Consider the following 13,037-nt stretch of genomic DNA (forward strand, 5'->3'; position numbering starts at 1 on the left):
ATAAAGAAGAACATGTAAAATAGAATTTGCGAATTTTCAGAACTGTCAAATACTGTGTCATTTGGCAGAGAAGAAAAATCTTAATGTGCTAGTTTTTTCCACTCGATTTGGTAAAAGAAATATAAATACACTATCATATTTAAAGGAATTACTTACAAGTGAGTGCTAGTGGTTTTACCAAACGTTTTATTCTATACAGAGTTAAAAATTCTTTAAGTGTGAAGCAAGTATCGTTGACTTTCATGTCGGTATGTCGATTTGTATAGGTGTGTGTACGTGGCGTGCGGTGACCGCGTACTGTTATGTCAATAATTAAAAAGAATCAAAGAAATATGAGCATAGTAATATTATAATAAGCTACAAATACTTGGTGAATACGAAAAAAATGGGCAATTGCTGTGTATTACATATCGTATATAAAACGTACTTTATAATTGAAAGAATAATTTGAAGCAAATTGTTTTTGGATTAAGACCTAACGTATCTCTTTTCATTGCTTTACGAAATTCCAAACCGAAATTTCAAGGAACAACAGATTTCAAAGCATTCAGTTGAATAAATTGATTTTTTATACATTTTGACTGGCGTGTTTGGCCTGCTGTCATTCCCCATGCAAATGTATTTACGTTTGTGCATAAATGGACGTATAAATATGTGTGGATATATATCGGAACTCCTCCAAGGAGCCGGTTTGTTGGTATTCCAGCAACTAACGCTACAAAACTTAAATAATATAGCACCAAGTGGCAATTAGGGCGATAAAGCACGAATTTGCATTTGCTTTAAGTTCCTCCAGTATAGACAGTGAATGAGAGGCTTCGTTACACATTATCGCATGTGTTCTTTTATGTACCCTGTTGGTGTTGTTTTTGTGCTCTAAAATAAAGGAAGGGCCAAAAGGGCAATGACTTTATTACGCTGGAAATTTTAATGTTAAAAATGTTTCAAACAAAATATGAATTCCGTATATAAGATATAATTTTCTACATTCATACATAGAACCACGTAACTTCATAAAAAATAAAATAATAATAAACAAAATTATATTAAAAGCAAAATACTTCAATTATTTCTGATTGTGAACTAGCCAGTATATATTAACAAATATCCTTAATAGTTTTTAGTATTCATATTTAATATAACAATTTATTTTGTAATAAATGAAATATATATGAGGAGTTCATATAAATACAACAAGTTTTTTTTCCCAACTTCCGGTTGTTTAAATGCCGAAAAAAGTTTTTTATAACGGAAAATATTTGTAAATTATTTCTTAAAAAGTCAACGTTGTCTAAACAAATACATAAATCTATTTTATTTGGGTATGATCGGATTATCATGGAATAATATTTTTTTAATGTGATTTAGCTGATATTGAAGACAAGCAAAAAAGAGTTTGTTTACGGCGTAATTTGAGATGTGCTTTTGGATGGTCTTTGCATTATTTACACAGTTTGACACTGCCAATGCTATATTATTTAGATTTAAAATTTCGCATGTATGCCATATACAACCATACATATGTATATATACATATGTATAAATATGCATTGAGCGCTATGTTATTTTTTTAAAGCTTAAAGACATATTCTTCCTGTGTTTATTATTAAAAAGGATTACCATATATAAACCAAATCCATTCATAAGTTACGAATTATTCTAAACTAAAATTTTGCATTTTTTATTCAATAAATTTTAAGTAGTTGGTTTTTATTAAGTATTAATTTGAAAATTTATAAAATGTTTGTGCTTTTAAGGCAATCTGAGTCATAGACAATATTATTGTTATAATTAGTCTTCTTATCCGTACATGTAATATTTTATAGCCAATAACTATCTTTTCAAAAAGTAAATTTATCTTTCATTTTCTTTTACATTTTTTTAGAATTAATTTTCAACAAACTCGGTAAATTTTAAATTCTGCAATTCTGACATTCCATTTAAAAAGTGTTATGCAATTAATAAATATATTACACAAATAATTAAGGAGGCCACATTATTACCCCACATGATGACGGCTAACTTCAATTAAATAACTATACGACAATGTTGATTTTAATTTTTGGTGGAAATATGTAGTGATTTACAATAAACTATTGAATTGAATAATAGTAGTTTTACTATAGTTATATCGGGGCCTTTGTTCCTATTATTGTAGCCTATACATACATTTGTGTAATCTCTTTTATACTCTAAATACAAGCTTGATTGACATATTTTGCTTTTCTTTAATTTCAGGTGCTTTCCCAATAGATTTGAGCGTAGTAACCAGAATGCAATAATTTCAAGTGCAAACGTGTGTGGCGTAGTGTCTTTAAAAATATAAATCGAGAAAGCACAAGAGATTTCTACCACGTCAACTCAATCACGAGTGCTGCAGTATACATCGCTGCTCTAGATTTTGGTGAAAATAAAACAAAGGGGACAATTTACAACCATTATTAGAATTGAATGTGCAAACACTCGATTTTAAGCCAGACAACGAGTAGTGTCAGCTAAGTTGCATTGCAACGACCAGGTGAAGAAAATTTCGATTGGTTTGCAGTTTTAATAGGAAGATAGAAGAAAAAGTATACGAGTTGTGAAAAAATTTAGTAATAATTTAAAAGCGATTTTACTGCCAAAACGTCGACGAAAAAAACAACAACAAAATCATCAGCAATTATTGCTGCTTCAGGCCCGACAGCAGGTGGTCGCCGATCAAGTAAAGTGGTAACAGTGGCAGCGGCGGCAGCAACATCTGCTGCTAAAACAACGGCAACGACGACAACAACGGCGATTCCATCTTCATCAGGTGGTGGTGCAGGCACTGGTGCTGGTGTGGCGACAGGAACAGGTAGTGCAAGTGGTGGAGGCGGCGGCGGCGGCGGCGGCGGTGCACATAGTCGCAGTGGACGACGCAGTCATAGCAGCACTATTCCGCAACAACAGTTACAGCATCAGCAGCAGCAGCAGCACACTATTAGCAACACCAGAAGCGGCCACAACATTAAGACTAGTGCGAGCCGCAATAGCAACATTCGCAGTTCTTCGTCCAATAGCACAATGGCATCGTCCAATCACCGTGGTGGCGGAGGTGGTGGCGGTGTTGGCGGTAGTTCGGGCCTGCAAATTGGCTCGGCGTGGTTTCAACGCAAAATCAATTTACGACCACAGCATCGAGGTGTTCATTTAGTCACAGAAGAGATACTCCGACAGATGCCCGAATTAGGGCAGTTTTCAGTGGGATTGTGTCACGTGCAAAGTAAGTAAATTTTCGCTTATTAATTATTCAAAGAAAATGTGTGAATGTGAAAAAGTTGTTCAATATTTTATTCTGACCCATTAATATAAAAAATGTGTAGGGAACTTGTTCCACATTTTTATTTAGTAGCTACCCAAAGCTTAATATATCTCAATTGAAGTTTACGAACGCCATTCATTAAATGCTTCTTACAGGTTTTAAACACAAATTGTTTTTTTCTGCTGCTGACTTTTGCCAATATAAATGTGCATATGCATTAATGTACTTTTTGTGTCATAGTAGTGGGGTTTCCTTAAAAGCCAACAATCGACTTTATTGATTTGTTGGCGTTGAAGTATTTACTAAACAAAAATGTCTCACTTGACAGGGAGTAAGTACATGTAGACGGGTTCGCAATGAAAGCAAAAACAGAGCAATACGTCATGACCCAACCATATATTTTTTATTATAAAAATAAAATTATTGCAACATTACCATTCCAATAAAATACGCTTATATTTTGCATCGTGAAATTTCATACTCTTAATTATATACAAAGTGATGTTTATCACTTTTGTCAATGGGGAATAAATTATATACAAACATATGGTTAACGAATAGTTTAAAAAATATTGCATATTCAGAACAAATTGTATATAGTATTGTTATTGTATTTTCAATTAAAGCAGTAGTCTGTTTTTTCTGCGTTTTTTAGCATTTTTTTCGAAAGGGAAGGAAATGATTGCGGTAAACGGAAATTTAAGACGATAGTGTACTATATTTAAGGCTTAAAAAACAATATTTATTATTAAAAAATATTGAAATTTTTTCATAGTATTTTTCTGGAGCGCCTGAAGTCTGCACTTGTAAATCGGTGCCGGTGATGGAGGTCGTGCGATGCATCTGAAACAGTCGAACCAAATTTTTTTTAATTTTTAAAGTTTCTTTTCTTTATGAACTAAAAAAATACCGAAGAAGTTATAAAAGTCCAAATTTTTTCGAAGTTTGAAAAAAAAAATTCACTTTTTTAAGAAAAAAATTGCCTTTAAGTTGCTAAATAAGTGGTACTGATGCTAGATCCCTTTGGTTTTTTTCGATCGGACATATATTCTTTTTGCTATCGCCGGCACCGTTTTCTAACACTTGTGAAAATGAAAACTCGAGAAAACGCGCAATTAAAATTAGCAATTATTTCTATATTTACAATTTAAACCAGGATTGTAACACTCAACGTCATAAACGAAACGAACTAATCCCTCGACCTTTCTTGCTTCTTCACTGCGCGAAATCTGACACTCCCCCTGCTAAATCCACGGCGACCCTATTACCAACTGGACGTAGGATTGAGAACGACTGTTGTTGTAGCGGCATAAAATATCACCCAAATAATTTCGAGGAATGCTGCCGATTTGACAATACTTGGCCGGATAAAAATCCGGGTCCGTTACGGTTACTGTCGTCGGAACGGTATCCTACTACACGCCGAAGTTTGGTCGCCTGGACAGTAGAATGCAGTAGAAGAAGATACAGACGTGTTAGAACACAGCACTTCGCATAATAACTGGATGCCTCCTGAAGACACCTGAATACCACTTGCACAACGAAGTCACTTTGCTCCTTAACCCTTTCGACCCCGACGTTGCCTGTGAGCAATTTCACCAGTTTGATGACTTAAAGCAAAATCTGTGTTCAATGTTTTAACTTGATTTAAGTGGCTACTTATAGATTAATATGTTAAAAATGAAAATCAAAACAGTTAACAACATTCTTTACCGTTATTCTTATAGTTTTTTTAACATAGTGCATTAAAGTCGTTGATAATTTGTGAACGAAAATTTGCAAACGTTTGTTAGAATCGATCCAATTATTACAATAATTTAATTCAATGAAAAAATGAGTATGCATTTTTGTTCGAAATGTATTATAGCATTTTTTCATGAATTCAAAATTTTCGCTTTATGATTTTTGTATACCATCATGCCCCAATGTTACTCACAAGCTACCTAGCGTGGCTAGTTAAAATTTTGTTTGTAATCTCTTTTTGGCATTCTTTTATGGTCCCAATGGAGAAGAAAATTTTAAAACCACAGGAAAAAAGTCGGGGTCGAAAGGGTTAACCGAGAGCATAGAATTACTTTCGTAGAAATCTTGTGCAGACGACGAGTTCGAGTTGCTTCGAAAAACAAGAGTGACCCTAGCACAAATTCTTTCTGGATATTGTAGAAGGTAAAACTCCTTCAAATAGACCTCGACATACCAAACATATGTTCAGCATGCAAATAGTTCCCGCATGACACTAACCACTTTTTTGAATGCCCAACGAATCCAACTCATATAACACCCGTGCTATATCCCGTGGATAATCTTTACAATTGCATTATTATCGTTCGACTAAAAAATTCAAATGAACGATCTGTTTAATGTCACCTATGTTGCCAAGGTTTTGGAAATCGAAGTGTTGCCATCACATAATTTTCAGACACATATGACAGCGGGCTTTCTCTGGCATCATGTTCAATTGTATGCAAAATATGATTTCGTATTTCTTTCAAACCAATCTGTCCGCATGTGGAATACAATGGTTACATAAATATGTATGTATGTACAAGTATGTACATAGGGAATTTAGCGCCGTTTTTATTAATCGATTCCGATTGTTTCGGTGCTGACATATTCATGCATATGTGCCGACATTTACCCCTAAATTCATGCCTTCACATACTATTTATTTATATTTTTGTATTGCTATAAGTGATATACATATATACACTGCGCGTCATCAGGTTAGCACCTTCATCGGACTAATATAATTGCTTCTGATTTGTTTTTTCTTAACTTAAAGCTACTTTCTTTTTTATCATGTTTTCATTTATGTATGAACAGTCCCTGGTTAAAAGATCAAGTCATAAAAATGCCTCGTTATATGGTTTTTTCTATTACCCTTATATTTAGCCGAAAAGTTTGCATTATTTTTGGTCATTAGGTTAGTACATCCAATTGTTTTCTATTTCTCTTCAGAGTTTGGAAATTTATTGACACAAACTTTTTGTACTACTCAAATGCTACATTTTATTTTTGTGGGTAAACGAAATATGCTTTAAGTTGAAGAGAAATCAATATCAATATATCATAACTGATATAGAAGAAGTTAAACAGTTAGATTAAAATTTTTGAGTAATAAGTGGTAGGGTTGAAATAATAAAGGCAGTAACATTAAAGTATTTTCCGTTGCTGATAGTTGAGCAATTTCAAGAGAAGTATCATATTTTCATCAATCGACCGTCAAGATCAGAGCAAATGGTGGTGCTTATCTCCCGTTTAATTGGTTATAAATTATGCTCCATACTTAAAAATATTAAAACTAATAAAAAAATACCCCTTAACAAGACGGAGGAACGTCAGCTGGAATGGCCACATAGTCGTGGGGGTGGTGTGATGGATTGGGGAGCCCTCTTCTACCATGGCATATTTTGACTGCAATCATATGACTGCAAAGGCATATAAAATGTACAGGAAACTGATTTTCTCTATTTTCAAAATTTGTTTGGAACTTTGCCATAGTGTTTCCATCATAATAATACACATAATAAAAGTGGTCGAGTGACTAAGTCTTGAATTAAGGGACAAAATGGTGTTTTAACATAAACCGCCTTACTTATCGGACATCAATATGATGTATATATGAAAATATGATATTCACACATTTGTTGGGAAAATTTACGAGTCTCGCAGGCAATATTACACTAAAGAAGAACAAATTAAAAGCATTAAAAAGCCTTGGTCATTCATTTCCTGAAATTATATTAGACATGTGTACATTTGTATCGCTACCCAATCTGATCTTTCATGTAATAAGTGGTGATCGACACACTCTTAAAAAATATATAAATGTTTAAATTAATTAATACGCAAAATCAAAAATATCATTAACTTAAAAATAAAATGAACGAAAACTATTTGATCTAGAGGTGTGCTAACCTGATGGCGCGCAGTGTACATATTTATTATTTGCTTATTACACTTGCTCCTCAACTAGTTCGGTGCGACTCGGTCGCGGCAGTGAATGAAATTGAGGTTTTCATATGTTGTCTATCATCCTGTGCCCTTCGTGTTGCTTCGATATTATTTCAAGTTCTGCCCTCTCACCCCCTCACCAACAGCATATATGGGATTGTTATTGCTGCTGTTGCTTAGTCCTTTTTAATTTGCTCTTTAATTCTACCGACTAAACAAAAATTGAGGTCAAGCTTGGTTAGGGATTGTGCAGCGTTGTGCTGTGGTGGAGCGAAGTGTGGCACACAACTCTTGGTATAAGAGATAAAGGCATATGGCAAGGCCTTTTCAAATGTCTTTTATGTATTAACTTTTCAATTTGCTTTCATATGCATTTTTTGTTTTGTTTTATTGCATTCTCTTTTTTCATTGTTATTTGTAGTATTATTAAATTCAGACTCACCATTTCGCCCAAGGATTTTCAGTTTGTTTCATCTAATTGGTGGTTTAAACACCCTGAATGAATAAATATAAATATTGGCGAACCTATGAACACAATGATTATTTTTTTAATTTTAATATTTGTGAAAATCGCTTAAAAGAATAGAAACTATTGCATATTTTCTTCAATGGATCTAATTATTAAAACCGGACAAAAAAGTGTATAATACATATGTACATACTTAAGAACATTTGTAAATGAATCTTACACCTAAATTAGATCTAAATGAATATAAAAAAGTTAAAACATGTAAATATACTAATACCTCATAATAAAAATTTTCAAGCCGACATCAATATTATGCCAATTTATTATATTTATACCACTTGTACATTTCACATACGGGTACTACTCCCCGTGTGATTACTACAAAGTTGATGGATTAATATTTTGATTGACAATAGTCTTAATCTACAGTAATTGCAAAAAACCCAGGCATTCGCACGGGACAACAAATGGAAGTCGTTTTTGGGGACAACGATTCAAACGGCGATTTCAGCGAATTGTGAGGCAATATTCAAATGTTTTGGATTGTAGAGCGTTGCGAATGGATGCCTTTAAAATTGGTATGAGTTTCACCCAAAAATAATTTATAATTTTTTTTTTAATTAATTAATTACCCACATTCGCACGGGTCATGTCGCACGGGACATTTTTTACCATCATAATATTTATGTTGATTTTGTTGTTATAATACGGAATTATTCAACAAGAAGTCCAATAAAATGGCTTAAAAAGTAGTAAATGTATTTGTTTATTTATTTTAACTAATATCCAACGAGAAACACAACAAAAATTCTACAGTATGAAATGAAAATAGTATTATGAATGTGAAATACAGTTTTTTTCAGAAAATGCTGTCCTCGGGTATACACATTTTTGGATTTCGTTATTTGCTAGACTTTCCTTTTGATGACTGCTCCCACTCCATCGACGGCTCCTTGCAAAAAAATTACATTCTAATGAAGAGTATTTTAATTATTTTATAAAATTAACCAGCCTTGATAATAACTATTAATTTGATTTTAAACTGAGAGCAGTTACCTTAAAAAAATAAATATTTTAGAAAAGCAACTAAAGGATTTCTTAATTTTAGTTGTCACTTTTAAAAACAAACGATTTTCTCCTGACAACATTGTTAAAATGTGCAGTCTTATTTTGCTTTGAAAGCCTATAATTTTCGCCAAAATCTATTTGAATAGCTATTTCAGTGGAATTTAAAGTGCGGTTTTTGGTCAAATGTAAATAATTAATGAAAATGTATATATTTACATACTTAAGTCAATTTTATAAGACAAAATATAATTTCCAATTTTTAAATTCCACACCTACGATGTCGCACGTGACAAATTTTAAGTAGTTACCAAAACCACAAATCTTCCGATTTTTGAAATTTGGCGAGCTTGCTGTGGGAACAAGTGTTGTTTTTTGATGTCGCACGGGACATTAAAATATAGGATAATAAGAGAGCAAAAACTTACAGTTATTTGCAATCGCATGCTTTTTTATGCATTTTATTTTGCTCTTTATACCCTTATAAAGGTTTTACACAAAGCAAAAAATTATAAATAATATATTTCTTCAGTAGTAGTAGCTCCTATTCGACTTGGCTTTCGTATATCTCGTAATTGTATGTATGTATGTGATTGGCGTTGCAACCGTATAGCCGGTTATAGCGGAATCGACGATAGTGCGCCACCTCTCTCCCTCCTTCGCAGTTCGGCGCCAGTTGGAGATCCCAAGTGTAACCAGGTCGCTCTCCACCTGGTCCCTCCAACGGAGTGGAGGCCTTCCCCTTCCTCGGCTTCCTCCGGCGGGTACTGCATCGAACACTTTCAGGGCTGGAGTGTTTTTGTCCATTCGGACAACATGACCTAGCCAGCGTAGCCGCTGTCTTTTTATTCGCTGAACTATGTCAATGTCGTCGTATAACTCGTACAGCTCATCGTTCCATCATCTGCGGTATTCGCCGTTGCCAATGTTCTTAGGACCATAAATCTTACGCAAAATTTTCCTCTCGAAAACTCCTAGTGTCGTCTCATCTGATGTTGACATCGTCCAAGCTTCTGCACCGTAAAGCAGGACGGGAATGATAAGCGACTTGTAGAGCTTGATTTTGGTTCGTCGAGAGAGGACTTTACTGTTCAATTGCCTACTCAGTCCAAAGTAGCACCTGTTGGCAAGAGTTATTCTGCGCTGGATTTCGAGGCTGACATTGTTCGTGTTGTTGATGCTGGTTCCCAGGTATACGAAATTATCTACGACCTCGAAGTTATGACTGTCAACAGTGAAGTGGGAGCCAAGACGCGAATGCGCCGACTGTTTGTTTGATGACAGGAGATATTTCGTCTTGTCCTCATTCACCTCCAGACCCATTCGCTTCGCCTCCTTATCCATGCGGGAAAAAACAGAACAAACGGCGCGGTTGTTGCTTCCGATGATATCAATATCATCGGCGTACGCCAGGAGCTGTACACTCTTGTAGAAGATTGTACCTTCTCGGTTTAGCTCTGCAGCTCTTATAATTTTTTCCAGCATCAGGTTAAAGAAGTCGCACGATAGTGAGTCACCTTGTCTGAAACCTCGTTTGGTATCGAACGGCTCGGAGAGGTCCTTCCCAATCATGACGGAGCTTTTGGTGTTGCTCAACGTCAATTTACACAGCCGTATTAGTTTTGCGGGGATACCAAATTCAGACATCGCGGCGTAAAGGCAACTCCTTTTCGTGCTGTCGAAAGCAGCTTTACAATCGACAAAAAGGTGGTGTGTGTCGATCCTCTTGTCACAGGTCTTCTCCTAAATTTGGCGCATGGTGAATATCTGGTCAGTTGTCGATTTTCCGGGTCTAAAGCCACACTGATAAGGTCCAATCAGTTTGTTGACGGTGGGCTTTAGTCTTTCACACAGTACGCTCGATAGAACCTTGTATGCGATATTTAGGAGGCTGATCCCACGGTAATTGGCGCAGATTGTAGGATCTCCCTTTTTATGGATTGGGCAGAGCACACTGAGATTCCAATCGTCAGGCATGCTTTCTTCCGACCATATTCTGCAAAGAAGCTGATGCATGCACCTTATCAGTTCTTCGCCGCCGTATTTGAATAGTTCTGCCGGTAATCTATCGGCCCCCGCTGCTTTGTTGTTCTTCAAGCGGGTAATTGCTCGCTTGTATCTCGTAATTGGTTATGAATTAATTTAAAATTAATTTAATATAAATAAATTTAAATATTTTCCTATGGAAATATGCAAAAACTTTGTAATTCTAATAATGTTTAATATTTTGTCTGTGGTGGACCTTCTGGCGGAAATGCCCATATGTATATATCGATGAACAAATTCAGAGATTCTATAATTTACCAGCATTCATCACTTCTTCGAAACAATTGACCGGCAACGGGTATAATTTCCATGAATATGTAGGTTACTCCTTATGATATGGAGTAGTTTCGAATAAATATTATTTTCTGTAGCCAGCCTCTCGGCTTGTTACACAGTAATTAGTAAAAATTGTGTTCTCCCGCTGTATAGTAAATATATAACGTCAATATACTCTTTCTTTTCTATTCCAACATTCTTCTTTAGGGGTTCAGTAGTAATTGTACGAGTCTTTGATAGTAGAACATCTTATTGAAAATTTATCCAAACATCTATAAACATATAATTTTTATAAACTCGAAGCAAGAACGAAATGCTTGAAGAGTTTGTTTTTTACCCGATTTTTTCATAGTTTATAATATTCATCCAACTCACATAATTCTGCATCTCATTTTCTCTGCCTCTGCAACATTAAGATGTTACAAATAACCGTTATGAAAGCAAAACAACAAGTTTCTAAAATCAAAAAGTGAATTTAATTGCAAAAAAGTCCCAAGTTTGGTGGTGTACTCGTAATTTGAAATTTAATCGCTTTGCGCTAAACAAATTTGAAATGGTTTTACACCATCAAACGATCAGCAGTTAATATTCAATAAAGAGGTGCCAATAAGAGGCTTGTTCAAAGCTCAATTGCTGAATCCGGTAATAGAGGAAATGAAAGGTAAATTGCGGAGGGGGTTGGAAATCAATATTCATATGTCTTGGCCTCAATTGAGTGTGGTTGAAAAATGCAAAGCACTGCAAGCAATAAAAATGCATCAACGTGTTAACATCATTTGCACTGTAAAATCAGGCACACACGTGTGCAGACAAACGTACATACATACATATACATACATATGTAAATATGTGCATATATGAATGTATGTATTTTTTTTGTGAGTGTGTTTAATGATGTGAACAAAGTGTGTACGTTTGAACCATTGAAAGTCGTCATTCCGTCGCTTGTTATGCACTTGCGCTTACATATATGCAGGCATATTTTTATTTTTTCATCTGCACACTCATACATACTTACATATGCACGTATGTAACAGTTAGTTTGTAAAATTTGTTTTTTATGGTTCATCTTTGTGCCGGATTTTATGTTTCAACACTTCCTCATGCATTTTTTGCGCACTTCAGCCTCATCTACATGATATACATGCATACATACATATAATTCTAAACCCCTCGTAGCGAAAGTATTTGACTAGAAAATCACCGGTTGACTATTGACTAGTTCATTTCCAATGGAAAAGTGAATTAAAAGAGAAAGATTAAAATATATTTATTTTTTTATTCAGACAAATAAGTGCCCGTAAATAATTATGTGGGACTCTATGTTGTTGTAAGGACCACATCATCTATGGGAAGGTCCCAATTGGTTTCGAGGTTTGAACCGCAGGGAGAAGTGTGAGTTAGATGAGTTAGTTTACAGGGGAGTCAGAGTCCTGAGAGACCCGTTTGGTATGCAGTGGAACTTCTCTAACTCGACTCGAATAGAAAAACTTCGAGTTATAGAAATTTTCAATAAAAAAAAGCTGTAAAATATAGATTTATACACAGTTTTAAATGTTTACTCCGCATAAAGTTTTATTTAAATACGTTAAAACATGAATTCTGTAATTTTGTTTGTTGCACAATAGTTTGGCTCTCGACGCCTGTATACCATGATTTTGTTTAATGATTTATGAAATCCATTAGAGTCATATCATATTCTCCTCCATACGATATAGGGACTCTTTTAAAACTGTGTCTCGATAGTAAAATTTTACATTTTTGTATTATGCCTTGGTCGAAAAGTTCGATTTATGGAAGGAAATTTGTATGAAAGTTGCCTTCTATTGCCACTTCAAGAGTTCGAGTTATGGAGAACTTCGAGTTAAGCATGTTTCAGTTATGGAAGGAAATTTGTATGAAATTTGATTTCTAAACGCTATTGCCAATACAAAAGTTCGAGTT

The 13,037-nt window shown here is 34.7% G+C and overlaps 1 protein-coding gene across 1 annotated transcript in view; it reads left to right on the forward strand.

Moving 5' to 3' along the window:
* The window catches only part of Nckipsd_0 (UPF0047 protein YjbQ), a 26,608-nt gene continuing 13,571 nt past the window's right edge, over positions 1-13,037 (forward strand). Inside the window, exons 1-2 of the mRNA XM_011194123.3 lie at positions 1-158; positions 2,239-3,244. Coding sequence (XP_011192425.1) covers positions 3,046-3,244 — 199 coding nt within the window. The 5' untranslated portion in view covers positions 1-158; positions 2,239-3,045. The remainder of the gene's footprint in view (positions 159-2,238; positions 3,245-13,037) is intronic.

Source organism: Zeugodacus cucurbitae, chromosome 3 (assembly GCF_028554725.1).
Source record: "Zeugodacus cucurbitae isolate PBARC_wt_2022May chromosome 3, idZeuCucr1.2, whole genome shotgun sequence".
NCBI lineage: Eukaryota > Metazoa > Arthropoda > Insecta > Diptera > Tephritidae > Zeugodacus > Zeugodacus cucurbitae.